General features: G+C 55.7%; 1 protein-coding gene across 5 annotated transcripts in view; it reads left to right on the top strand.

Annotated features, from left to right (window-relative positions):
* The window catches only part of LOC135363102 (alpha-mannosidase 2-like), a 119567-nt gene that overhangs the window by 7137 nt on the left and 88494 nt on the right, over positions 1-23936 (top strand). For 4 of the 5 annotated variants that reach the window (XR_010408808.1, XM_064583787.1, XM_064583788.1 and 1 more), the window contains exon 1: positions 15766-15941. Coding sequence is in view for 1 of the 5 variants with exons in the window: in XM_064583789.1 (XP_064439859.1) it covers positions 9189-9245; positions 10235-10538 (361 nt within the window). In the remaining 4 variants the exon portion in view is untranslated. Of the gene's footprint in view, positions 1-9188; positions 9246-10234; positions 10575-15764; positions 15942-23936 lie in introns of those variants that run through there. The other variant, XM_064583789.1, reaches the window with a different exon arrangement.

Raw genomic sequence — 23936 nt, 5'->3', positions numbered from 1 at the left:
TGGCCACGCTGCTTTCAGAATTCAGGCCGGCTCTGGGAGGAGAAAAGCATTTTCCTCCTCCTGTCGGGGGTGCTGGGCAGTTTGATGGGGTGGGGAAGGAGCACATAGGCCTGTCTCCGCCGACGGTAGCCGTCTGCCGGGCCGTCTGCCGGGCGAGCTGGTAGTGCCTCGGGTCGGGCCGCCGTGGCGTGGCTCTGGGCCCCATTTTGTTTTCTCTTTAGGATTGTGCTCTTTCTTGGATTAGTTTTCTGTTCCCAAACCACTCACTAGAGATGTGTGGCATTTTATTTCCAGACCAAATGTGGATTCAGAGACCGGCCTGATTTTCAGTGGCTCAGTTGGGATGGGTCAGGCAAGGGAAATACAGGAGCTGATCAGAGGGTGCTCTCCTGTTGGGTTCTGAGAGAGTGTGCTCTGTCCTGTGGAACTTAACTCCTTCACGTGTAAAAGGCTCAATCATTCAAATATTTGTATAACAAAGAAGCATTAAATGTCTCAAGCATTTATTGGATGCCTTCTGTGTGCACAACAGGCCCTAAAGTTTGCTGGCCTGGGCCCCTGCAGGGCAGTCTGGGGGGCGCTCCCAGTTCCTGGGGCAGCGTGGGCGAGGGACGGGAGATGCTGGTGGAGGAGGGTGGGGGTGAAATCAAACTGGACCTTGAAGGACCGTCCGTTCCTATAGGTCTGTACTTGGTTGTGGGGGTGTTCTGTAGACAGGGCCCGGGGCTGGCCTGTGTGGCAGCCGAGTGGCTGCATGAAGGCCCGGCCGAGGAAAAGGTGAGCAGGAGAGAAGAGCGTTGCTAGCAGGGACCTGACCGAGGGGGCTGGGCTTTCAGACGGGGTGGGCTGGAGGCCAGCGCTGGCCCCAAGCGGGGGTGTTGGTGTGGGGAGGGGCGGGAGAGGAACAGGGAAGGTTCCAGTTGTTCCCCAAGGGCGACTGGAAGACCTTGCAGACTTTGAGCTGGGGAGTGAAGCTGTCCCCTGACTGGCAGAGCCGAGACCAGAACCAGAGGCAGCCGCGTGGGACAGTGACAGAGGGGAGGGTGGAGCTGTGGGAAGTGGTTCAGGGTTTAGGAGGACGTGGAGATTGGCTGAATGTGGGTGGCCTGCTTCAGGGAGGAGGGGAGGGGGGCCCTTGGGCTCCTGGATTGCCATTCATGGAGATTAGGTCATGGAGGGAGTTGGTGACCTGGGCAGGAGGAGAGACCGAGCCCCGATCCAGGGTGGTGGGGATAGCAGGTGGGTTTTGACACCACAGACGTTGGCGGCCCAGGAGGGCCAGGAGCTGCTGGTGGCAGAGGGGCGTGAGGGGGTGCAGGAGGCAGGGTGCGCTTGTTAGTCTTCTGCCTGATCCGTGGGGGTTGTCCCGGGGCTGGACACTGTGAGAAGTGGGCACGAGGTGTGGCAACTGGGGCAGAGCTGACTTCTGTAGTGGACCCGATAATGTGAGGAGGGGAGCGTGTGGCTGAGTTGCCAGTGGTGCCCCAGAGGCAGCGGTTTGAGAACCCTTTACCTAGAGACGGTCAGGAGCATCAGGAAAGCGCGTGGTTTCCCGTAAAGTGGGAAGAAGGCAGGGCTGGGGCCTCGGCTGTGGGGTGTGGAGGTCAGGAATGTGCAGAACAGTCTGAGGAGCCCCTGGACAGGCCGGCAGGAAAGGGGGTGCGGTGGCATGGGGGGATGGAGAGCAAGGTCGGGAGGGCTGGACGAGGTGCGTCTGGAGGCCAGACGAGGGCAGGAGGATTGAGGGAAGGTGGGACTTGGGGGTGGCTGGCCACCACGCTGTACACTTTCCCTGCTGATTCCAAAGCCTCCTTTCTTCCTACTCATCGTATCTTCTGTTTTCCATAATACACACCCATCACTTTTGTCTGGGTTGAGGTCTCGTGGACGTAGAACATTGTATGAGTTTTGGGCGACAGTGTGATGATTTGATACGTGTATATCTTGTGAGATGATCACCACAGCCTGTCCTTAACCTCCACCACCACACAAGGTTCAGATTGCTTTTCTTCTGGTGAGAACTTGTGAGGTCTTCTCTGTCAGCTGCGGTCAAGTCTGCGACACCGTGTTACTAACTGTAGTCACCGTGCTGCCCACGTCACTTCCCCAGGACTTATTTAAGTTTGTGCCTCCTGCCCACCTTCACCCTTTTGCCTGACTCCCCCCACATCAGGCAGCCACCAGCCTGTCCCCGGTATCTGTGAGTTCACACGTTCCTCTTCTCATGTGGAGGAGCACTTTCTTGTAAACATGCTCATTTCCAAGATCTGTTTCAAGAGACTGTCCATGGAGCAACCTGCTGATCGACTCAACAGCTGCCCGAGTCTCTGCTGGGTTCTGGGGGCCCCAAGGAGCACGACAGGAGACAAATCCTGTCCCTTTCACGGGGAGCTCTGGCTCCGTGGGGGCACTGGACGGCCAAGAGCGTGTGGGACAGGCTGAGCGGCAATGCCGGGTGGGGTGGCGCGGGTGTCATTGCTGGGACAGCTCGAGAGGTGCTCTGGTCTGGGTCCGTGGGGCCACGTGTGCCTGCAGCTGGCTCCGCGGGGGCCGAGAGCTCCAGACTCTGCTGTGGGTGGAGGGACGATGGAATTGTTTGCTGTGGTGATAATGGTGTTTCACGCATTTTCCTCTGAAGCCCTCTAAAGTTAATTTCCTTGGAAAACTTACTTCTGAATATTTTATAAACCTGGGGAACATCGCTGTGTGTTAGAGCGAGCCTAATGGTAAATCAGTCGCTAATTGAGTTCATATTTCAGAAAAGCATGTTGAGGGCAGAGGGGGCGCAGCATGGTTTGTGAGCCCGGCCGGGGAGGCTGGTGGCTGGGGAGGTGGTGGCCGCGGCGGGGGCTCCCGACCTGCCCACTGATGCCCCGCGCCCGAGCTGCGGGTGAGCACTTCATCCTAAACCGGCATAGGTTCTTGGTTTCCTTTTAGGTGCTTAGGACACTTCTTTTCCGTACTTTCCCTTCCTCTCAAGCTTCACTGTCTCAGGGCTGAAAGCAGCCCTGCTACTCCAGCCTTTCACTGAGGAACAGAGAGCCATCCTGGTCCCTGGCTCGTCAGTTTTGTTGCCAAGCCAGGGCCTTGGTGGTGGGGCGTCCTAGTTAGACCAGAGACATGTTTGCCAGGACACGCGGGAGAGAATCGCCCTCTTGCTTCTCCTGCTGCTCTGCTCACCTGTGTTCAGATGATCGCCTGCCATCGTGGGAGTCGGGGGCGGGCAGGGGTTGTCCCTGTGTCCCTGGCTCCCTGGCATCTCTCCAGCTCCGGTGCTGCTGCCTGCAGCAGGTGCTCAGCCAGTGTCTTCCGAATGAAGGGTGCTCTCCAAGGGGGACCAGGCTTGAGCACTTGGCCATCCACAAGTGGGCACTCAGACAGCCTTAGATTCTGGTTTTTATTATACTTTCCCTGCCCCGAGTTGTAAAGGTGGTGGAGCAGAGTCCTGAGGAGCCAGCGGTGATTGTTCAGGGGCCCCCGTCTCTCTTCTGTGGGCCTCCCCCAGCTGACCCGTGTCTCCAGCCTGCCCTCACCTGTGACCCCCTCTGCCTGGGGGTGCCCCTCGCTCCCACCTCCTGCTTGTGGTGAATCTCAGCTTTACTGTCTCTGTCGCCTGCCTTCCCCTTCCTGGTGGGGGCGTTGCAGGGGTGACTCCCTGTGCCTCATGCAGGAGGGGTGTGCTCTGTTGAGAACTCAGGGGCTATTGTCGGGGGGTCCTCTTCCGGGCGCCATCCTGGGGGGCATCTCTCCACCTGCCTGTCCCTGGGCTGCCCTGTGTGGTGCGGTCCTTGGTCTGGGCGCCTCCCTCTCAACTGGATGGGAACGTCTGTGGGGCCACAGGGTTGGGTCCATGACTCATCGTGAGTTCTCGTGCATTTGTTCTTCCATCTGAGAGTCCTTCCCGGCCACCCAGTTGTGTGGTCGCTAACGCTATACACTACGTATACTATATACAGGATGGAGACCCGCCCGCCCAGAAAATGTAGCTGTGGTCCCCACTGTTGGCCTGCTGATAACCAATGAATCCTTCTGAAGTTTCGTGGTCTTAGTTCAGGGGTGATATCATGTCTGTCATCTTCACTTGAAGCTACTAATATGTTTTGTTCTGGGCTGGTGGCATTAGGGACTTCTGTCATTCGGGGCTGCAGAGGTAGACTCGGACCTGTTTAAAGGCCAGCCGGGTGGCTGGTGCAGAAGGGCTGCCTTGCTCCAGCCTTCACCCCCCGCGGCACAGCCACCTTCCCGGACACCCGGTCAGGGAGGAGACCCTCCTGCTTCTTCCGCCTCTCCCCCTCCCTCCCTCCCTCCCTCCCTCCCTCCCTCCCCCTTTCCTCCCTTCCTTTCAGCATCTTTGTGGAGACATCATTTACCTGTCCTCTATTTCACTCACTTAAAGTGTACAGTTCAGTGTTTTTAGTCTGTGGAGTTGGACGATCATCACCATAGTCAATTTTAGAGCATTTGCCTCACCAGCCGTGACTCCCCAATCCCTCCTCCCCAGCCCCTGGCTCCCACTCATCTGCTTTCTGTTTCTGTAGACTTGCTTATTCTGGACATGTGCTTATTCATGTGTGTGGGATCATATGAATGTGGTCTTCGTGACTGGTTCCTTTCGCTGCGCGTGATGTTTCCAGGCTTCATCCACGTGGGAGCGGCTGTCAGCCCTTCATTCCTTGTTGGAAGCTGACGGTATATTCTGGCGTGTGCCTGGTCACCCACCGATGGGCCTCGGGACTGTTTGCGCACTTTGGCTATTTGGAGTTGAAGCCGTTGCATCCTCTTCCCGGCCCCAGAGTCCCCTCCACCCCCAGCCCTCCGCTCCCATCCTATTCTCCGTTTGTTTTCATCACCATCATGAGCTGGGAGTTTTGACCACTATGTATGTATCCGACACGGTAGATAGTTTCATTTTCTCGTTTTAAAAACTTTTTATAGATGACATCATACTGTGCATATTCAAGTTACTGTTCAGTGGTAGGCTTGTAAGTTCACCAATCTTGGTTCTTGTAGTTCCTTCGTTTTTATTGTAGTTAGTATTCCATTATAGGTGTATGTTCCAGTTTGTTTATTTGTTACTCAGTTGATAATGGACAAAGGGATAATGTGAATTCATTCTTCAGTTGATGATGGATAAAAGTTTTTCTTAAATTTTTTTTTTCTTTTTAGCGTTAGCGACATCGCTGAACCTGCCTCCTGCGTCCTTACACAAGGGGTTTTCATGGCGTGTGCCTAGAAGTGGCATTATGTCGTGTGTATCTGCTTTTTGTGAGGAATCACTGGGGTCCTCTTTAAAGCAATGAGTTACTGTGGTGTTTTTAAGCAGTACAATTCATTAAAAAGTTTATTGGTGAACATATTTTTTAAAGAATGATTTCATGATGTGCTACTTATTCTTTTAAAATGGCTTTAGATGAAGCCTGTTTTTCTTTTTGGCTATGCAAGACCAGATAAAAATGCAATTTTAATAAGATAAAACGAGATGCCTTTTAGTCTGAGCTTGAACTTTGCTGGAACATTTTCTGCTCAATAAACACAAGTGGTGTGCCCATGAAGAATTAATGCATTGGCGCTTTCCTGGGAGGCAAGGGGCCTGCAGCGTGTGGTAACACTGCAAGACCCATGGAAATGCCTTGCACATAGAGGGCAGAGGCCCACTGCCTGCTGGTTTTGAGCCCTATTCGTGTACTGAGACATAAGGGAAGGGTGCAAGCCAGCAAGGTAGGTGCATAGTACCGGTGAATGCTGTCTGTAGGTCACTTGGCGGTAGTCAAGCTGCTGCCATTTATGGCTGTCTCATTTCTTACACGTTCTTATTCCCATTTCCGAGACGAGGAAGCTAAAGCCTAGAGCAATTACCCAGGCCCTTTGGTTCTTAAAACAGGAAACCTTCTACCAAGGTCGGGGAAGCCTCCAAGAGATTTCTGGAAAGGGACCACGACAGAGGGGTTGTGCATGACCTCCGTGGGCTGATACTCTTTCTTTCCAACAACAACAACAAACCCCCAAACCCTCCTGGATTCTGTGGGTCAGACTGGTCTCTTTTCCATGGTGTCACTGGGAAGGTTCAGAGGCTGGGAGGGAAATCAGAAGAAGGCTGGTGACTCACGCCTGTCGAGGTTGATGCCAGCCATCATCAGCTGGGACACCCCCTGGAAGCTGTGGTTCTAGTGCTTACATGTGGGCTTCTTCAAAGCCTGGTGGCTGGGTTCCAAGAGAGAACCCAAGAGAACCAGGTGGAAACTGTGCTGCCTTTAAAAACTTACATCTTCATTGAGACTCACATATAATAATAGTTCACCCATTAAAATTCACGTACAACACCATTCCCTCATTTAAGGGGTGAAAGTCAGTGGTACTGCGGTGTATCCGTCGCCACAGTCAACGTTAGAATATGTTTGTCCCCTCAGGAAGAAGCCCTGTAGTCTTCTGCTGTCACCCCAGTCTCCCATCCTCCACCCCAGGCAACCACTAGTCTCCCTTCTGTCTCCCTTCTAGACATTTCATGTCAGTGAGATCATAGAATAGGTTTTTTTTTTAAAGATTTTTATTTATTTGACAGAGAGGGAGTGTTAGTGAGAGCAGGAACAAGCAGGGGGAGTGGGAGAGGGAGAAGCAGGCCTCCCTCGGAGCAGGGAGCCCGACGTGGGGCTCGATCCCAGGACCCCGGGATCAGGACCTGAGCCGAAGGCAGACACCCAACGGCTGAGCCACCCCGGCGCCCCAGAATAGGTGTTATTTCATGACTGGCTTCCCACGCGTAGCGTGATGGTTTCAAGGTTCTTCCGTGTTACAGCGTGAGCTAGCACTTTATTTTTTAGCTGATGACTATTTCACTGAATAATATTCCAGTTTACCATGTTTTTGTTGTCCAAGAACATTATAAACGCCAATTCATTTTTTTTTATTTTTGTAGGTAAACTTAAAGGTTCGTGCGAGTTTGGAGTCCAGTGTGCTTGTCTTTGCCTGCCTCGTACTCCTCACAACCCCGTCGCAACGTGGGGGCTATCGAATGTCCGTTAAATTTTGCTGAAACATTTTAGGATATAAAAGGGAACATTTTCTGTAATTAAAATGTTGTGTCACAGGCACAGACATGGAGGAATGAATGGAAAACTGAAAAAGTGCCCCAGCATAGAGTAATCTCCTGCGTATTGAAGACAGTGTCTGCAAACCAGTAGGGAATAGGATAGGTTTTTAACCAATGTCATTGGAGCAGTGGATCATTTTTTTAAAAAGTTTTCTACAGGCGCCTGGGTGGCTCAATCCTTAAGCGTCTGCCTTCGGCTCAGGTCATGGTCCCAGGGTCCTGGGATCGAGCCCCACATCGGGCTCCCTGCTCGGCGGAGAGCCTCCTTCTCCCACTCCCACTCCCACTGCTTGTGTTCCTGCTATCGCTATCTCTCTCTCTGTCAAAAGAAAAAAAAAAGTTTTCTACAGTCTGTAGCAAAATAAAATAAATTCTAGGTGACTCAATACTCAAGGGTAAAAAATAAAACCACACAAGTATGGAACTAGGACACAGTTGGAGATTTATGCCATCTCAGTAAGTCGGCTGGGCTGAATGTTCGTGCGCTCCCAAAACTCACAGGAAGCCCTACCCACCAGACTAAGGGTGTTAGGAGGTGGGGGTTTTGAGGGGGTGAGGAGGTCCTGAGGCTGGAGTCCCCCAGGGTGGGATTGGAGCCTTTATAAAAGAGACCCCAGAGAGCTTCCCTGCCTCTCCGCTGGGTGGGGACGCAGCAGAAGGCACCAGCTGAGGCCCTCACCAGTTACCAAATCTGCCAGCACCTTGATCTTGGACGTCCAGCCTCCAGAACTGTGGGGAATAAATGTCTTTGTTTATAAGCTGCCACATGCGTGGTATTTTTGTTATAGCAGCCGGGATGGACTAAGACAGTTGGGGGTGGGCCTTTTTAAGTAGAGTCCTCAAAGGAGAGCCCCGTGTAACGCATAAAAGTGAGGTTGACTTAACCACAGAGACGTTTAAGCTTCCATAAGCCAAGAGGATGGCTTTGTCACCTGTCACCATTCTGTTCTCTTTTGGTTTTCTGCTGCTGCTGTAACAAATCAGCATAACCCTATTGGCTTATAATACACACTTGCTGTCTTATAGTTCTGGTGCTGGGCTAAGATGAAGGTGTTGGCAGGGCTGCAGTGCCCCCGAGACCCGTGCTCTTTCTCATCTTCCTGCCGTAACCGCGTTCTCGGGTGGTTGATATCTCCTGCTCATTTCTCATGGTGGCATGAGGCTGGGGAACCTCTAGGCCTCACATGTGTGTTCCAGGCAGATGAGGAAGGGCCCACACTGCTGGTGACTGAGCTGCGCTGGGTCACAGGGCCTCCCCTGGCTGGACGCCCCCGCCGAGGGAGGGGTGCGGGTGCGGCCACTCAGTGGACCGCCCTGGTGTCTGCCACGGGGGCTGTTTTGTTTCCATCTGTTTTCCAAGTTTACTCTGATGAACAGAAGACTTTATTTTTAAATTTAATTTTTATTTTTTTAAAAAAGATTTTACTTAATTAGAGAGGGAGAGAGAGAGAGAGAGAGGGCACGAGTGGGGGAGCAGCAGTGGGAGAGGGAGAAACAGGCTTCCCGCGGAGCAGGGAGCCCGATGTGGGGCTCGATCCCAGGACCCTGGGATCATGACCTGACCTGAAGGCAGACGCTTAACCGACTGAGCCCCCCGGGCGCCCCCAGAAAACTTTTATAATAAAATCATTAAGTCTTTAAAAAACACATTTATCTTCTTTTTGTGATTCTGCATTCTGTCTTTGACGAAATGGCAGCAGATGGGAATTTCCAGACGGGCATTTCAGCATTAGTTCGTAGTCCTGCCGCTGGCACACGGTCCGGGAGCAGAGGCTGCTGGAACTGGGCGATGCTGAGTGGCTCCCAGCTCCCAGCAGCCTCGTCGGCAGCGGCGCCTGAGGCCCTGCCGATGCAGTCAGGGCTGCGGCTCCCTGGGCTGAGGCCCATTTGCCCGGCAGGCTGAATGCCCCGTTGTGTGTGTGGCGTGGACCTGTGTGGCGCCATTCATCCCTTCCAGACGGGCCCTCGGGACCCGTGGCAGCTGAGGGAGAGTTGCTGCTCAGGCGTGTAGGTTACTGGGAACTGGTCCTTTTCCCGAGTTAGTGTGGGCTCTTGAGGAAGCTGGAGAGAAGCTAATCGGTTTTCCTTTCTTTTTAAACAGCATCCAGCATGTGTACGGCGCCCAGCACCCCGCCTTCGACCCACTGTTACACGGCACGTAAGTGAGGCCTGTGGTCATGCTGCATCACGCACGCGCCTGGGCGTCCTGGTGACCCGCCGGCCTCCTCGGGGTCCTGAGGGGAGCAGCGTGGTCTTCCCTCGAGCAGACACGCGTCAGGGCCTCGCACGACTGGTCCTCCGGACAAGGGCAGAGGAGGAAGCCCAGCCCAAAGTGGAGGAGAGCACGAAGCTGGCACCCCCTTAGCTGACGGGAGGGCCTGGCCCCGGGCCTGTTCTCGGTGGTCAGCTCACTTCCCTTGCCCTCCACTGCACGCTCTGCCCCTGTGTCTGGCTCCTCCACCAGAGCCACGCAGGGCGCTGGTGTGACCCCCCGCCCGTGCTGGCGGGTGTCACTGGGCCCCCCGCGGGGGCTCTTGCTCTAGTGGTGCTGTGTCGCGTCTGCACGCTGAAGGACAGCCGCTCCTGCCCCCGCCGCCCCCACTGCTGCCTTAGGAGGTTTGCGGGCACTGGCCCGTGTGAGGCTTGGGGACTCCCTGTGAATGCCGTGACTGCGGTGCTGGGGTTCCTCCTGAGTGGCTTCTGTCACTGAGCAGAGACTGCTCAGCGGTACTGCCCCTCGAGAGCCTCTCCTTCCTGCCCCCGAATCCTAGGAGTCCTCTTCTGTTTTTTTTTTAGGATTATTTATTTGAGAAAGAGAGCGAGGGCACAAGAGTGGGGGGGTAGGGAGGGGGGCGAGGGAGAAGCAGACTCCCCACCGAGCAGGGAGTCCGATGTGGGGCTCGATCCCAGGACCCCGGGATCACAACCTGAACCGAAGGCAGACATTTAACCGACTGAGCCCCCTGGGTGCCCCAGGAGTCCTCTCTCGGATGCCTCTTTGGGTTGTGCTTGCTCTTCACCCTCAGCTCAGTTGACACTGGAAGCTTGAATGTGCACCTTTCATCCATGGGCTCCTTTCTGACCGGTCGTGGGGTGAGTCCGCTCCAGCCTCCGAGGGGACAGCTGAAGTCTGCCTTTGCTTTGCAGCTTGCTCAAGGGCGCGCCCAAGGTGCCCGCCACACCCGTGAAGGCCAACAGCATCAGCACCTTCCCGGAGTTTGAGAGCAACACCAGCGACGCCTGGGATGCCGGCGAGGACGATGACGGGCTCCTGGCCATGGCAGCCGAGAGCCTGAACACCGATGTGGTCATGGAGACGGCCCACCGCGTCCTGCGCAACCACAGCCAGCGGCAGGAGCGCCGCAAGCTGCAGGAGGCGCAGGGCCCCGAGCAGGAGCCACAGACTTCGGCAGAGCCTCCTTCGGTCCCGAGCGGTGACCTCGGCTGGTGAAGTCCTTCAGCGAGAGCCACACATCCTGTCCTGCAGGTGGGTGGGGGCGCGAGGAGATGACGTGCAGTGCTGCGAGGGAGAGGGGCTGGAGGCCTCTCTGTGCGGGAGGTTAGCGGGCGTTCCGTCCTCTTTGCCACAGGAGCTCGTGCCCTTGGAAGACCTTGAGGTTGTGATCCACGTGCCCACAGGCCTTCCCAGGCAGGAGAAGCCGTAGACTTTTCTTTGTGTCCCCAGCTGAGTGCTTCTTTCTCTCCTCCGGGTGGAGGGTGTGGTGTGTGGCTTTCGTGGCCTGGCTGTGAGAGGCCCACAGTGAGCACCAGGCCCCAGGGGACTGTGTCTCCCTTCTAAGTGTGCCCCGGTTGTCCCAGGGGGACATTTCCAGCTCAGGGGCCAGGCCAACTGCACGTTCAGAGGCTGCACCTCCTTCGGCAGCTTCCAATGACACCCCCTCCCCCGCCGGGACACCTGCACGTGGCTCAGAGTCTGTAGGGCGCAGAGTCTGGGGTGTGGAATGACTGACTGCCTCCAGGTCATAAACTCAAGGATGCGATCAGCGCATGTCTTGTACCCCGTGCCTGGTGCTCAGTAGCCTTTCTGGAGACGGCTCTCAGTAGTTTTGCTTTTTGTTTTTGGGGGTGTCTATGATGTAAAACAACACAGTGTTTGATGAGCCTCTGTGATGGGCCAGACTCTTAGGGCTTGGGGTGCCCCCAGGAAGTCCCTGGCCTGGAGTGTGTGTTCTGGTGAGGGGGACAAGCACCGACCTACACGTTGGGTCAGTAAGGAGGCCTGGAGCGTGCGGGGAGGAGACAAGCGCCCTGGGTCGAGACAGAGGTGGGAGGTGGCGACAGCAGCCTGGACCTGGGGCGTAATCTTCAGTCAGAGCGTCCAGATGCCCTCCTGAGAAGGTGACACGTGAGCATCAGTGAGGTGAGGCAGTGAGGCGTGGGGAGCTGGTGGCAGAGGGGCCGGCCTGCACCGCGGCGGACTCACGGCCTCCCTCTCCCAGGGTCTCTGGGGGTCAGGGGGACTGCCCCTTGTTTACAGAGGAGAGAAGAGGGCATCGGGCAGCCTCAGCTTGCCCTGCTGGGACCACGGAGCTGGCGTTCATCTCCCTGTCTAGTTTTCAGAAACCCTTCCCGGGAGCTGACTAATGTTTGGAACATCACACGTCTTCGTGGGTGAGAACGCTGTGAATTAGTTCCTTTGACCAGTTTTCATATTGGAATCTGAACTATTTTTCTCCAAAATAGGCTGAACTTCAAAGTATTTGAGTTTAAAAATGAAAATCTGGTTAGGGCTTCTGCGAGTGGGTCGGGGTTCCCCGAGACTGACGCATCCTATGCCGATTACCGCCTGCGCGCCCCAGCCGGGCAGTACCCTCAGCCTGGGTGCCTGTTCAAGTTGGCAGGTGCCCCGGATTCCTCTGCCCTCTGCTGTGCCCCACGCCTCTGGGGCCTGGGTAGAGCCTCTGTGACACCTGCCATCTGAGTAGTTGCTGGGGGGCGGGCCTCAGCACCCGTAGAGGTGGGGGCCCATCTCGGCTGAGCGGGCAGGCTCCTGTTCTCTCAGGCCGTGGGGCTGCTGCGAAGAGCACCACAGGCCGATGGTGCATGAGCAGCAGAAAGTTAGGTCTCCTAGTCCTGGAGGCCGGAAGTCAGGTCAGGCGGCCAACACGGTTGGGTCCTGGCTCTCTTCGGGGCGCAGACAGCTGCCTTCTCATAGTATCCCAACATGGGGGAGACTAGAGAGGGGAAACAGGCTGTCTCGTGACTCCTCAGGAGCACCGATCCCATCAGGGGACCCCACCCTCCTGACTTCCTCTAAACCTGAGGCCCTTCTTCCTAACACCGTCCCGTCTGGGGAAGGACTTGCGCATACGGACTTTGGGGCCTCACAGCATTCAGCCCATGGCCAGGTATGCAGTTGGGCTGCATCCTGCCAGGGTGGGGATCCTTGGGGTGGCCTCCTCCTGTAAAAGCCAGGTGAAGGATGCCCCAAGCGGCACATGCTGGGGAAGGGGCCGATTACTGTGTTTGCCTCTGCCTCCACCCGCTTGCACATCAACCATCTTTCCTTTGCTTTCTGAGCAGGCTTTTTGTGAGCAGTTCATTTCATGATAGCAGCTAGTGTTTATCCATCGCTTACTGTGGGGCAGAGACTGTCTCGGGCCCTCGTCATGAACAGATCCCTCTGACTTTGCAGCCAGTCTAGGAGAGAGCTTACGGGGGAGGTATAGGGAGGTCACGTGGCTCGCCCAGCATGCTGAGCGGTGGGGTAGGGTTCAAGTCCAGGGCGTCTGAGGCCAGGGCCTGCTGCTAGCTGCTGACCTCCCCACAGAGAGCAGGGCCTCTTCGCTGGTGATGCCGCCCCCAGGGGACATGAGGTTCTGTTTTAGGACCTTTCCTGTTAACATCTGGGGCAGGGAGTGTGTGCTCCTGGCATGAAGTGGGCAGAGACCAGGGTGCCTGGCCCCCAGGGGACTCTCTGGCCCGACCGTGCACAGTGCCAAGGGGGAGAGGGCCGCTCTGGAGCCCGAGGTGGCCTCTCAGGGAGCCGACCCCACGGGTGGCTGGCAGTGGTGCGCAGAACTCGTGGGCCTGTGTTCAGTTCCCTTGGTGGGCTGTTAGTCGTGGGGATGGCTTACTCGGTGATGGCGCTAAGACGACCACATCAGCCCTCATTCTTACTGGGCTGGGCCTGGCGCAGATGTGTTGACTGGCAGGCAGTCTAGTGGGGAAACACAAGGATCTGAGTCTTTCACCTCCCTGGGTGGAATGGAGCCTTGGAGTGATGGACAGGACCCAGAAGCACCCAGGGGTAGAAGTCCCAGTTCAGTCTTGTTGGGGAGGGCCAGGACGTGTCAGGGAAGGCTTCAGGGAGGAGGTGATGTCTCTAAGGTTACCGGTAGGGTGAGGCTCCAGGCTTAGGAGGTGGGGCCATCCCAGCCGAGGGGAGGTGCCGGGTGGGCTGGGCTGGCTGACTGCACACCTCATCTACGTGGTTTGCAAGTTCCCCCAAGGCAGGGACCATGTCCCATTACCTTTGTTTCCCTTTGGGGTCCTGTGTCATTACGTGAATGTTGCTGAGCTAAACTGAGGTGTCTTCAGGGCCTGGTGACCGCGGGCTCTCCCCTCCTCCATGTTCTGCCCCACTCTTGTCCCTGCACCGGCCCCACGGCGCAGGGCCAGGCCAGGCCTCTGTTGAGGTGAGGGACCTGTGAGTGCCATTTCATGTGACTGTGCTCCTCGGAGCGGAGTCGTGTTTCTGGGGCCTGGACGCTGTGTTTCACAGGGCCCAGTGTGATCAGAGTGCTGCCTGCCCTTCCCACTGCCGGCATTGTGTCGGTGCCTGTCCCTTTATGGTGCGCCACCGTGGGAGCTCACGTCACCCCACGCAGCGTCCACAGGGCCTGCTGGCTGCCCTCGCCTTTGGCCTTCAGCCCTGGGTAGATGGCAGCCTGAAAGTTCCGGGATGCTGCAGCAGGGGTCTCCGGCTGGCCTTCCCCGCGCCTCCTGCTTACCTTTCGACTGTCCTGACTTTCTTAATCAGCGTCTGAGGTATCTGTACCTTTGTATCTGAAGTCAGATGCCCTTTGCTTGGTCTAGGGTGCCGCTGGCATAATGGGGAGCCTGCGCCTTTGGCTGCGAAGGGCTCAGTGGGCGTGGCTGGGGAGGACTGTCCATCGCTGATGGGGACTGAGCTGCAAGTGGGTCCTGGGTGGACACTGGCTGCCCCGGAGGGGGACACTGATGTGTTTTCCACTTACAGTAGCAGGGAGACCTGCTGTTGACCTTCCTGCTTCCTCGGGGGGCAGGGGGCATCACTGTGCCTTGCAAACCCTGCCCGTCCCATCTTAGAGGGGGACCGGATGTGTGCTCTGCTCAGGACGACGTGGTCCTTACATGTCGGAGTAAATCAGAAGGGATGCTCTCTAAGATGGCGGAGAAGTAAAACTCAGCACGTTTGGTTCCGCGTTAGAACGAGGAATCCCTCCTCCCGCCCATCGTCTTTCCTGAGGAATCATGACGCACAGCGGAGTGGCAGATTCCGAGGGCGGGGAGGAGGGGGTCTGAGCATCGCTGCCCCGGGCCTCCCGGAGGGCAGGCCGGTGGGGACACCTCCTGCAAGCGAGGGGTCAGCCCTGCGGAGGGGCTGGGACTTGCTCTCACCTCGACGCGCCCACCTCTACAGGCTTTTCTGGAAGCTTAACTGGGCCAGACACTGCTCCTCTGTAGCCTGAGAGTTTCTGTGTGAAGCCTTTCCGGGCCTCGATTTTAGGGTAATGAGTCAGCTCTGCGGGAAGGAGGGGGCCGGTGGGAGTCTGACAGCGGCGGCCAGGAGCCGGCATGTTTTCTTCACTTTGTTTGGTTCCCGCCCCATCTCCTGGAGTTGGTTTTTTCCTCTACTTTAAATTTCAGTTCTGGGAGATGTGACCATTCAAGGGTATTTAGACCTGGGGGTGTACAGCCTGGTGCTGCCTGTTCCTGTGGGCCCCTCGTTGGTCCCTGGTGGCTCTTTCTGAGTGGGTGTTGGGCCTTGGGCTCTTTTCTGTGGCTCTTCCTGGTCCGGGTTCCTGGATTTAACGCACGGTTTCACTTCGGCCCTGTGTGTCCCTGTCGGTGGGCCTTTGTGCGTGGTGGTAGGTGGTGCCCTGGGGCGGGGGGTGCTGGGCAGGCCTGCAGCCTGCTGCCCCTCCCCTGCTTGCATGCGCTCTAGCTTCCTGTGCTTTCTCTTGGTGATGGTCCCTGCCCGCCTCCCTCATGGGGCTTGGGGAGATCCAAGGGGTGCAGTGCCTTTGTGGGCTTCATGCTCCTCCACGTGTGGCTCGGTGGCTTCCTTCTGTGCTCAGGCCCAGGTGAACCCCCCAGGCACCAGCAGATCTTTGGGTTGTGTCACCTGGGCAGGCCTGCTAGCAGTGGGGGAGCCGGGGGGGTCTGGAGTTTTCTGGTTGTCGTTTTGCTTTTGTGTGAGGCACGTCTGTTTTCCCAGGGAGTAACGCTCTACCAATAAGGCCAGTGGGCTTCTTGGGTGTTCACTAGTTTCACTTTATTGCGCCGGTCACGCGGGTCTGCACTGGCAGGTTAGGGGAGGAGGGGATGGCTGTGGCACGGTGGCGTTCCCGAAGGGCAGGTGGCGCGGGTGGGAGCCTTCTTACTGGGGAACAGGGCCGTAGGGGGGGGGGTCCAGGAGGCCATCCTCACCCCCTGCGCGCTCTCTCCCCAGACAGCGCCGGTGACACTGCTCCTCTGCAGCGGTCCCAGTCTCTCCCGCACTCGGTGGCGGCCGCCGTGGGTGGCACGTCTGACCCCAGCGCCCTCAGCAGCTCAGCGTTAAGTGAACGAGAGGCCTCCCGGCTCGACAAGTTCAAGCAGCTCCTTGCCGGCCCGAACACAGACCTCGGTGAGTCCCCCGCTGGCGGAGGGCACGTGCACCTGCGCCCCCACGTGTGGTTTACTTTGTCAGAGGGCGATGTGTTTGTGCCGTCCTGCGCGAGTCACAGAGATGAGCCATTTGTCCTTGAGGTTTACTTCAGCTGTGTGTTGGTCATGGGCTTCCGGGGCCATTGATCCGGTATTTTCTGTTCTGTTCTATTTTTTAATGCTCCGATTGAACTCCTTTGCCTTCTTGGGGCTGAACTGGTTTGCTCCACAGGACTGGCCAGCTTGGTGTCCTTGCTTTTCAGAGTCTTCGTGGGGACACAGAGCTGGTGACCGGGGTCCTGAGTGCTGCTGACTTTACACCTTCCTTGGTGTAAAGTGTGGGATAGGCCGTGAACACCCCGGGAGCCCAGGCGGGGCTGGGGTGGGAGGGCCAGCAGGCCGTACAGTCAGCGAGGGGTCAGCCCTGCGGAGGGGCTGGGACTTGCTCTCACCTCGACGCGCCCACCTCTACAGGCTTTTCTGGAAGCTTAACTGGGCCAGACACTGCTCCTCTGTAGCCTGAGGGTTTCTGCGTGAAGCCTTTCCGGGCCTCGATTTTAGGGTAATGAGTCAGCTCTGCGGGAAGGAGGGGGTCGGTGGGAGTCTGACAGCGGCGGCCAGGAGCCGGCATGTTTTCTTCACTTTGTTTGGTTCCCGCCCCATCTCCTGGAGTTGGTTTTTTCTCGGGGGTCACCATGGCCGCGGGGCCGCTCTGCCACCAGGCTCTGAGGCGGGTGCTCGCCTCCAAGTCCATTTGCTGGGCTTCCCCTCGAAGCTGCGTCCTTTCCTCGGTACGTCTCTTCTTTGCGGAGTGCCACGCTGCATCGGGCATCTTGCTGGCTGCGGGGGCTCTCCGGAAGGTGGGATGTGGCCGCGGTCACGAGATCACGCATGGTGGAGGGTGGGTGCCAGGGTGGCACAGAGGGCTGGCGCGCCTCGGCAGCAGTGCCCTGCTCCGCCAGCAGGTGGCGCGTGAGGCACGCGGCTGGGCTGCCCAGCAGGGAGGCGGGCGGAGGCGAGCGAGCATGGAGCTGAAGGATAGGCCGCGTCCCTGAGGATGCTGCTCCCCTTGTGGGTGCAGAAGGGTTCCTTCCCGCGAGTTTCTGCGTTTTCATTTTCCTGATTGATTTGCTCACGCACACGTAAGACAGTCACACGGCACCAGAGGATGTGCGGTAAAAATGTATCGCTCTCCTCTTCCCCAGGCCTGCTTTCCCTCCTTCGCGTGATTCCAGGTGTCTTCTTCCAGGGACAGGAAGGGAGGCCTCTCGTTCTCTTAACGCTGAGCTGCTGAGGGCGCTGGGGTCAGATCACGCACATGACGATGCACGTGACGTCTTAAACTTTTTATTTTGATGTAATTTCAAATGTAGAAGAAAGTTGCAAGAACGGTACAGGCGAGTCCTGTCTTCACCAATCGTTTGTACTTTGCCCCGTCTTCATCCTGTGCGTGTGCCTGTGTGTCTGCGTGCTTTCCCCGAACCGTTTGAGTCCGTTGGAGACCCTGGACCCCTGGGCCCCTGAGAGCACCACTGTCTGTTTCCCAAGCACAGAGACACCGTCAGAACATTGCACAGCAAGATGGTGCGCTCAGCTCATCCGCGGTGCACATTCTCTTCCTGCCAGTCGCCCCAGTGATGTGCGCAGTGTGTGTCGCCCCGCCCGTCCTCCCCGTCAGCCAAGGGGGCCCCAGCGTGCACCGTGTTCCCGGGCGCCAGGGCGTTTGAGGAGGGCAGGCCAGCTGTTGAGCGGCGCCCCTCAACGGGGGTGTCTCGTATCCTCCTGATGAGATTCAGGCCGGTCGTTTGGCAGGGATGTCGCCTATGAGGTTTGTGTTGTCTGTCACCGTGGCGGGAGGCCACGGGGCGGGTTGGCCCTCGGGTTCAGGAGGGAATGCGATGACTGGCGAGATGGCGGCTGTCAGGTCCTGCACGGGGATGGGGGGCGGACGCGACTCTTCTGTGGTAGCTCAGAAGTCGCGTGTGGAGAGGCGCTTTGGGGTCCGTGCATCTGTGCATGTTTCCCCCCACGCGTGGTGGTGCTGCTCTGCCCCCCACGTTAAACCTCACAGCGTCTTTCCCGTGGTAGCGCTAGAGACGCGCGCGGCCCGCACGGGCTGTGCGCCCGGGACTCCTTTACCGCCCCTCCGACGGGCACTTCGGTTCTTCCCAACTTTGTGTCACGGCAGTGGGCTTGGACCTGTGATCCTCACCCCGCGCTGGTGACTAGCGATGGGCATCGATCGTCCCGAAACGTGGGTCAGGGAGAGGAGGAGCTGGGGTGGAAATCTCACCACGACGCTGGGAAGTCAGGTGGATCAGGCGCCAAGGAGTCTAGTCGTGGGGTTTGAGCCCGTCCCTTGGCCACTTGCTTTTCCAGCCCGCCAAGACACCTGTGCCCCGAGGCAGTGTGGGGAGGTGCCAGAGTGCGGGGAGGGCGGAGGTTCTGGGACAACTGCTGGCTGGGAGTGCGGGGTGGTGTTCTCCAGCCCCGTGACTGGTGCAAGCCTGGAGCGCTTCTGGGGTCCTCGGTCGCCTGCCCAGTGGTGCTGGCTGTGCTGAGGGGGCACACCCGGGGAGGGGATGCATACGGAGTGTTTAGGAGCAGGCCCAGCACACGGTGAACGCTGAACAGTGCTACTCATCTGCCTGATTCATTTGCGTTGGCCTCTTTACCCCTTACCTTGATTTTCAGAGCACCGATGCACGTGGTCGCTGTGGTCACTGCCGAGTCAAGGCGGCTTGCACGTGTCCTCTTGGTTGAGTTAAGCGGTTTCTGACACTAGGGGGCACGGAGGTAGTTGGTGAAGACAAGATACACTGATAGGAATTGCAGTTCTGGGTCAGGAGCTGAGCCCCCGTTAGTCTTCTGGTGGCCTTTGTCAGTGGACTAACTTGTGGACATTAAAATCCTACTTCAGAACAAAGCTTTCAGGACTCATGGGGAAAGCGGCTATGCACGGGCAGGAGGAAAGGTTAACATGTAAAAATAAGATTCTTTTGTTGGGTTGGTGCCGTTATGAGTGTTTTCTGTCTTTTGCATTCTGTTTAAGTATCAAATCTCACACCAAAAAGCTTTCAAAGTTAAACAATTACTGGATTTGTATTTAGTGGCAGGAGAAAACACAGCCAGTAAATTGCCTGTTTTTATAAGGCATTTAAGATAGCCGTTCAACCAGCTGTGCCGCCCAGGTACCCCTTCTTGGTTTTTATATATTAGAAAGATTAGCCCTTTATTTTTGATATAAGTTGTATTTTTTTTCCCTTTGATCGTGAGACTGCCAGTTCCTTCCTGAAACCTCTTCTGCCCTTGGCCTTCAGTTTACTCTCTGGCTGCTCTCCTCAGAGGCCTTTGTCCCCTGCCTGTCAGTCATGTTTGTGTCTTGCAGTAGGTGCCCTCCTGTCTTCTTATACCCTCTCTCTGGATGGCCTTGGTCATAACTGAGGCCTCAGTGGGCATCTCTGTGCTGTCTCTGTGCACCTCCAGCTGGGACTCTCCTTGGAGATCCCAGCCGCCTGCCCCATCATTAATAGATCCTGCACTCAGATATCATCTCAGGCTGTGTGGTTCCCAGACTGGACTCAGTAACACACTTTCTCTTGTGACCCTTCTCCTGGGAGTGGCAGAAATCTCTCTCAACCACATCTCCGAACTTCCCTACCTCATACCTAGTGGTTGCTTCTCAGATTCTCGGTGGGGAAATCCATCCTTTTTGTACAAACTGGTGCTCTGAGAAGTTCATGTTGTTCTGGTCTAGGAAGATCTTGCGTGGGGGGTTCAGCGCTCCACTGGACAGCACTACTCTTCAGTCTCTTTGACTTGCTTGGGGTCCACATGTCTTGACTAAATGTTATCCACCTCTGCTCCGAAAAGGGCCATGTTGGTTCACACAGATGGCAACATCCTCCTGGTACATTTGTCCTCCTTATGCCATGTGTCATGGTGCACTTCAGCCCTCCAGGATGGGCCGCAGCAAGCAAAGGCCCCTTTTGCACTTGGGAGATTGTGGTGTCCCCCCAGAAGGCTCCAGTCCTGGAAATGCAGGACAATATGAGCCAGCTGGGCTGTGTTCTTTCTACATAAGTATGGATGTGCTAAGGCTGGGCTTCAGCAGTCAGTGACTGCATCATGGCACAGTGGGGTTTGGAAGTCCCAAAGAGCTCTCACCATGAAGGAGTTAAACACCTCTCTTGGTGTTTCAGAAAAAACACTGTCCAATTGTCTGTTTCTATAGCAGAATTCCCAGTGCTCTGAGAGTCCTTAACGGGCATCTAAAACTTAACATGTCCTAGATGGCACTCAAAGTCTTCACACTGGGAGATACTCTGTCAGTGTGCCTTGTCTCTGCCAGCAGGATCAGCACCTCCTGAGCTAATTAAGAGTGAAATGCAGATCTTATTCCCCATTTCCGCTTGCCTCACTCTCCACACCCATGTCATCTGTGATCCACCCAAGAGCGCTTTCAGATGCATTGCCAAGAATGGTCCAGCTCCCACCTGATCTTGCCCCAGCACCAGTGACAAGCAGCTGCTCCCTCTGCAGCCAGAATGCACCTGTTGATCCTGCCTTCTGACCTTGTTGTTTGGTCCTTGGCATCAAAACTCATGTCCTCAGGTAGGAGCTCCCCTTGTGGTGAGCACCGTATTACAGAGAGTTGTCGAATCTCTACGTGGGACACCCGAAACCAGTGTGACCTTGTGTGTCAAGTATGCGGCAATAAAACAAACAACCCCCCTCCCCCAAACTCACGTCCTCAAGCAGAAGCAACCTCAGGGGTCTGCAGGGCCAGACTTGTGGTGTGGAATGAGGGAGGCTGTGGGTGGCACAGCTAGACTGGAGAGCAGATGTGGCCCCATAGGACAGTGGACTGCGGCTGCATGGCACCCGGACCCAGTGTTGTTGGATCTTCCGATTCTGTCAGGAAAAGCTTGAACTGTGGATTTAAAAACTGTAAAATCTCTTTCCCTTTCACAATTCTTTGAACATGCCATCCTCCCGCCTGGTTTTTATTTTATTTTCCCCTCCATTTCCTACCCTTTCTAATGTCCCCCCAGGCCTCTTGGACGCCTGAGTTAATGCCTTTTTGGTTATGCATGTACCCTTGTATGTCATGCAGTGAGGTTTGTGTATACGTGCTTTTCAATTATGTACATATTATCCAGCTATAGATCTGGTGCTTGCACCCCTTGCTTAGGAAAGCTTTAGTATTGATCCCTGTTCATTATATCATCACCCCCATGATGGGCCAGAAGGTGCTTCTAACTCCCACACACAAAGCTGCAATGAGCTCCCTCCCAGCTACCCTCCTACAGCCCTCAAACTGACCTGGGGCAGGAGTGTCATGCCATGGGATTTGTGTGCTTACTCATACCAAGTGCGGACAGATTGCTGTCCAGAAGAATGTGTCATCGATCTCCACACCCCAGTAGTGCCTTCCACCTGGCCGCACTCATGCCAACCTTTGTATATATACAAAGGGTACAGTGATATGAATTTCCACATTGCATTGTGTACTATTGCCATCTTATCAATAGTATGTCTTTTCATCACCATGGGGTCCTCAGATTTATTTAGGTTTCCCTTTCTTTCAGCAATGTTTTGTAATTTTCAGTGTACAAGCCTTGCACCTTGATTACATCTATTCCTGAGTATTTTGTCAATGTTAATGTTCCCTAAATTGGAATTGTTTTCTTAAATTATTTTTTGGATGATTCATGGCTAATGTATACAAATAAGAGAGATTTTTGTGTGTTGATATTAACTGGCTGTAATCATTTTTTGTTGATTGTTTAGGAAGCTCTCTATATAAGATGATGTCATCTCTGGTCTCTGAATAGACGTAGTTCTACTGTTTTCTTTCACATGTGGATTTCTTGCCTTATCATTCTGGGTAGAACTTCCACTACGATACTGAGCAATGAGTGAAAGCCAGCATGATGGACTTGTTTGTGATTTCAGAGTAGAGCTGTCAGTCCTCTAAATTGAGCATGATGTTTGATTAGAGTTAGGGTTGGGTTAGGGGTTAGGGTTAGGGTTAAGGGTTCGGTAGGTGACCCTGTGACCCATGCAGCCCCACAGTCAGCATGTTGGAGCCAGGAACACTCCCCCTGTGCTGAGCTCCCGGGCAAACCCTGCGGGTCCCCTCCCCTGGCTGACCCCCTGAAGGTTCTGTCCCCACCTGCCATGAGTTGGAAGTCCCCACAACCTCCTCTTCAGGTTTGGATAATCTGCTCCAGTGGCTCATGGAACTCAGAGAAACATGTGTGATTCTTGGGCACAGCCATGAATCTCAGCTTCTTCATGATGGGGGCAGCCCAGCAGCTGAGTGACCATGCAGGGCTGCCTCTGCTTTTATTTCATTTTTTTTATCAGAAAAGCAAGGGCAGTTGCCTCAAAGCATGGGAAAGGAGGACAAAGGGATGGCAAGTATCCTGAAGCGGTAAAGCAGTCCTGCACCCTCCCCTAGGGGCAGGCACTCAGGGAGGCAGTCATGGGATAAGGGAAAAGTGGGATGTTTGTGCTAGCAAGCACCAGGTGCAGAAAGGGGACCTGAGGGTTACATTCTTTCCTAGCTCCTAACTACTGTGCCCTGCCCCTGGGGATCATGGGATCCTGCTCCTACTGGGCCCTTGCGTTCAATAGTCTGAGAACAGGAACGCTGTTGACCTTTCAGCTGCTTCCACAATCACTCCTGAGGGCTTACAATATATTTTCTAAGAATAATTCCACACTTCCTCCGTGAGGTGGACTACCTGGTATGCACAGAGGTGGACATGAAGTTCTGCGACCACGTGAGTATGGAGATCCTGTCCCCCGTCTTTGGCACCCTGCACCCCGGTTTCTACCAGGCAGCCCGCAAGGACTTCAGCTACGAACATTGGCCACAGTCCCAGGCACACATCCCCAGGGACAAGGGCGACTTTTACTACATGAGGACCTTTTTTGGGGGTCGGTGGTAGAGGTTCACCGACTGACCTTGGCCTGTCACCAGGCAATGGGGGTCAACCTGGCCACTGGGATTGAGGCTGTGTGGCACAATGAGAGCCACCTGAACAGGTACTTGCTGGACCATAAGCCCATTAAGGTGCTGTCCCCAGAGGACCCGTGGGACCCTCAGCTGCTGGGCTGTCCCCGAGAGGACCTGTGGGACCCACAGCTGCTGGGCTGCCCCTGGAGGACCTGTGGGATCCACAGCTGCTGGGCTGCGCCCCATCATGAAGAAGCTGAGATTCATGGCTGTGCCCAAGAATCACCAGGACATCAGCAGTGGTTATTACTTGAGGAGTCATTTTGGTGCCCACCGGGTCTTTCACTTGAGTTAAGAGATGAGCCCGAAGGAAGGACGTCATCAGTTAGAAAGTACAGACGAAGGTCAGAGTGGAGGTGGGCAAAGGCCTCTTTAACTCAGAGAGCGGGGGAGCCCCGAGCTTCTTCTACACACCTTGCCCTGCTCATCGATTCCAGCTGCCTGGCTCTGAGTTCTGTCCTTTTAATGAACTGGTCATCTAGTAAGTAACATGTTTCTCTGAGTTCCATGAGCCACTGGAGCAGATTATTCAAACCTGAAGAGGAGGTTGTGGGGACTTCCAGTCTGTAGCCCATAGCTCGGAAACAGGGGTGACCTCTCTGCCCAGCCACTGGCTGACCACTGAGTTAACAGCACAGGGATTCAGTGGCCACACACAGCAAAGAATACAGACTTGACAAAGTAAGTTCAGAAAAGTCACTAAGCCAACAGTAGCAACTACAACGAGCAGCAATCATGAAGCCTGGAGTGGGGAAGGTCTGATGTTCAGGATGCTTCCATTATATATTCATAATCACACCCTGGACTTGTCACTGGGGCCAAGTCCCCCAGCTGGGGGTCAGGTAGCTCCTACATGTTCCACGTGCCTCTCTCTGGCTCCCCCAGCCGTGCACAGTCCTATGCTGCTTCCCAGCAGAGGTCAGTTTTAACCAAAGCCAGGAAGATGGG

This window comes from Mirounga angustirostris, unplaced genomic scaffold (assembly GCF_029215605.1).
Source record: "Mirounga angustirostris isolate CCGP_5_RB_7025 unplaced genomic scaffold, mMirAng1.0.hap1 SCAF_18, whole genome shotgun sequence".
Taxonomy (NCBI): domain Eukaryota; kingdom Metazoa; phylum Chordata; class Mammalia; order Carnivora; family Phocidae; genus Mirounga; species Mirounga angustirostris.
This window is presented reverse-complemented; position numbering and strand designations above follow the sequence as displayed.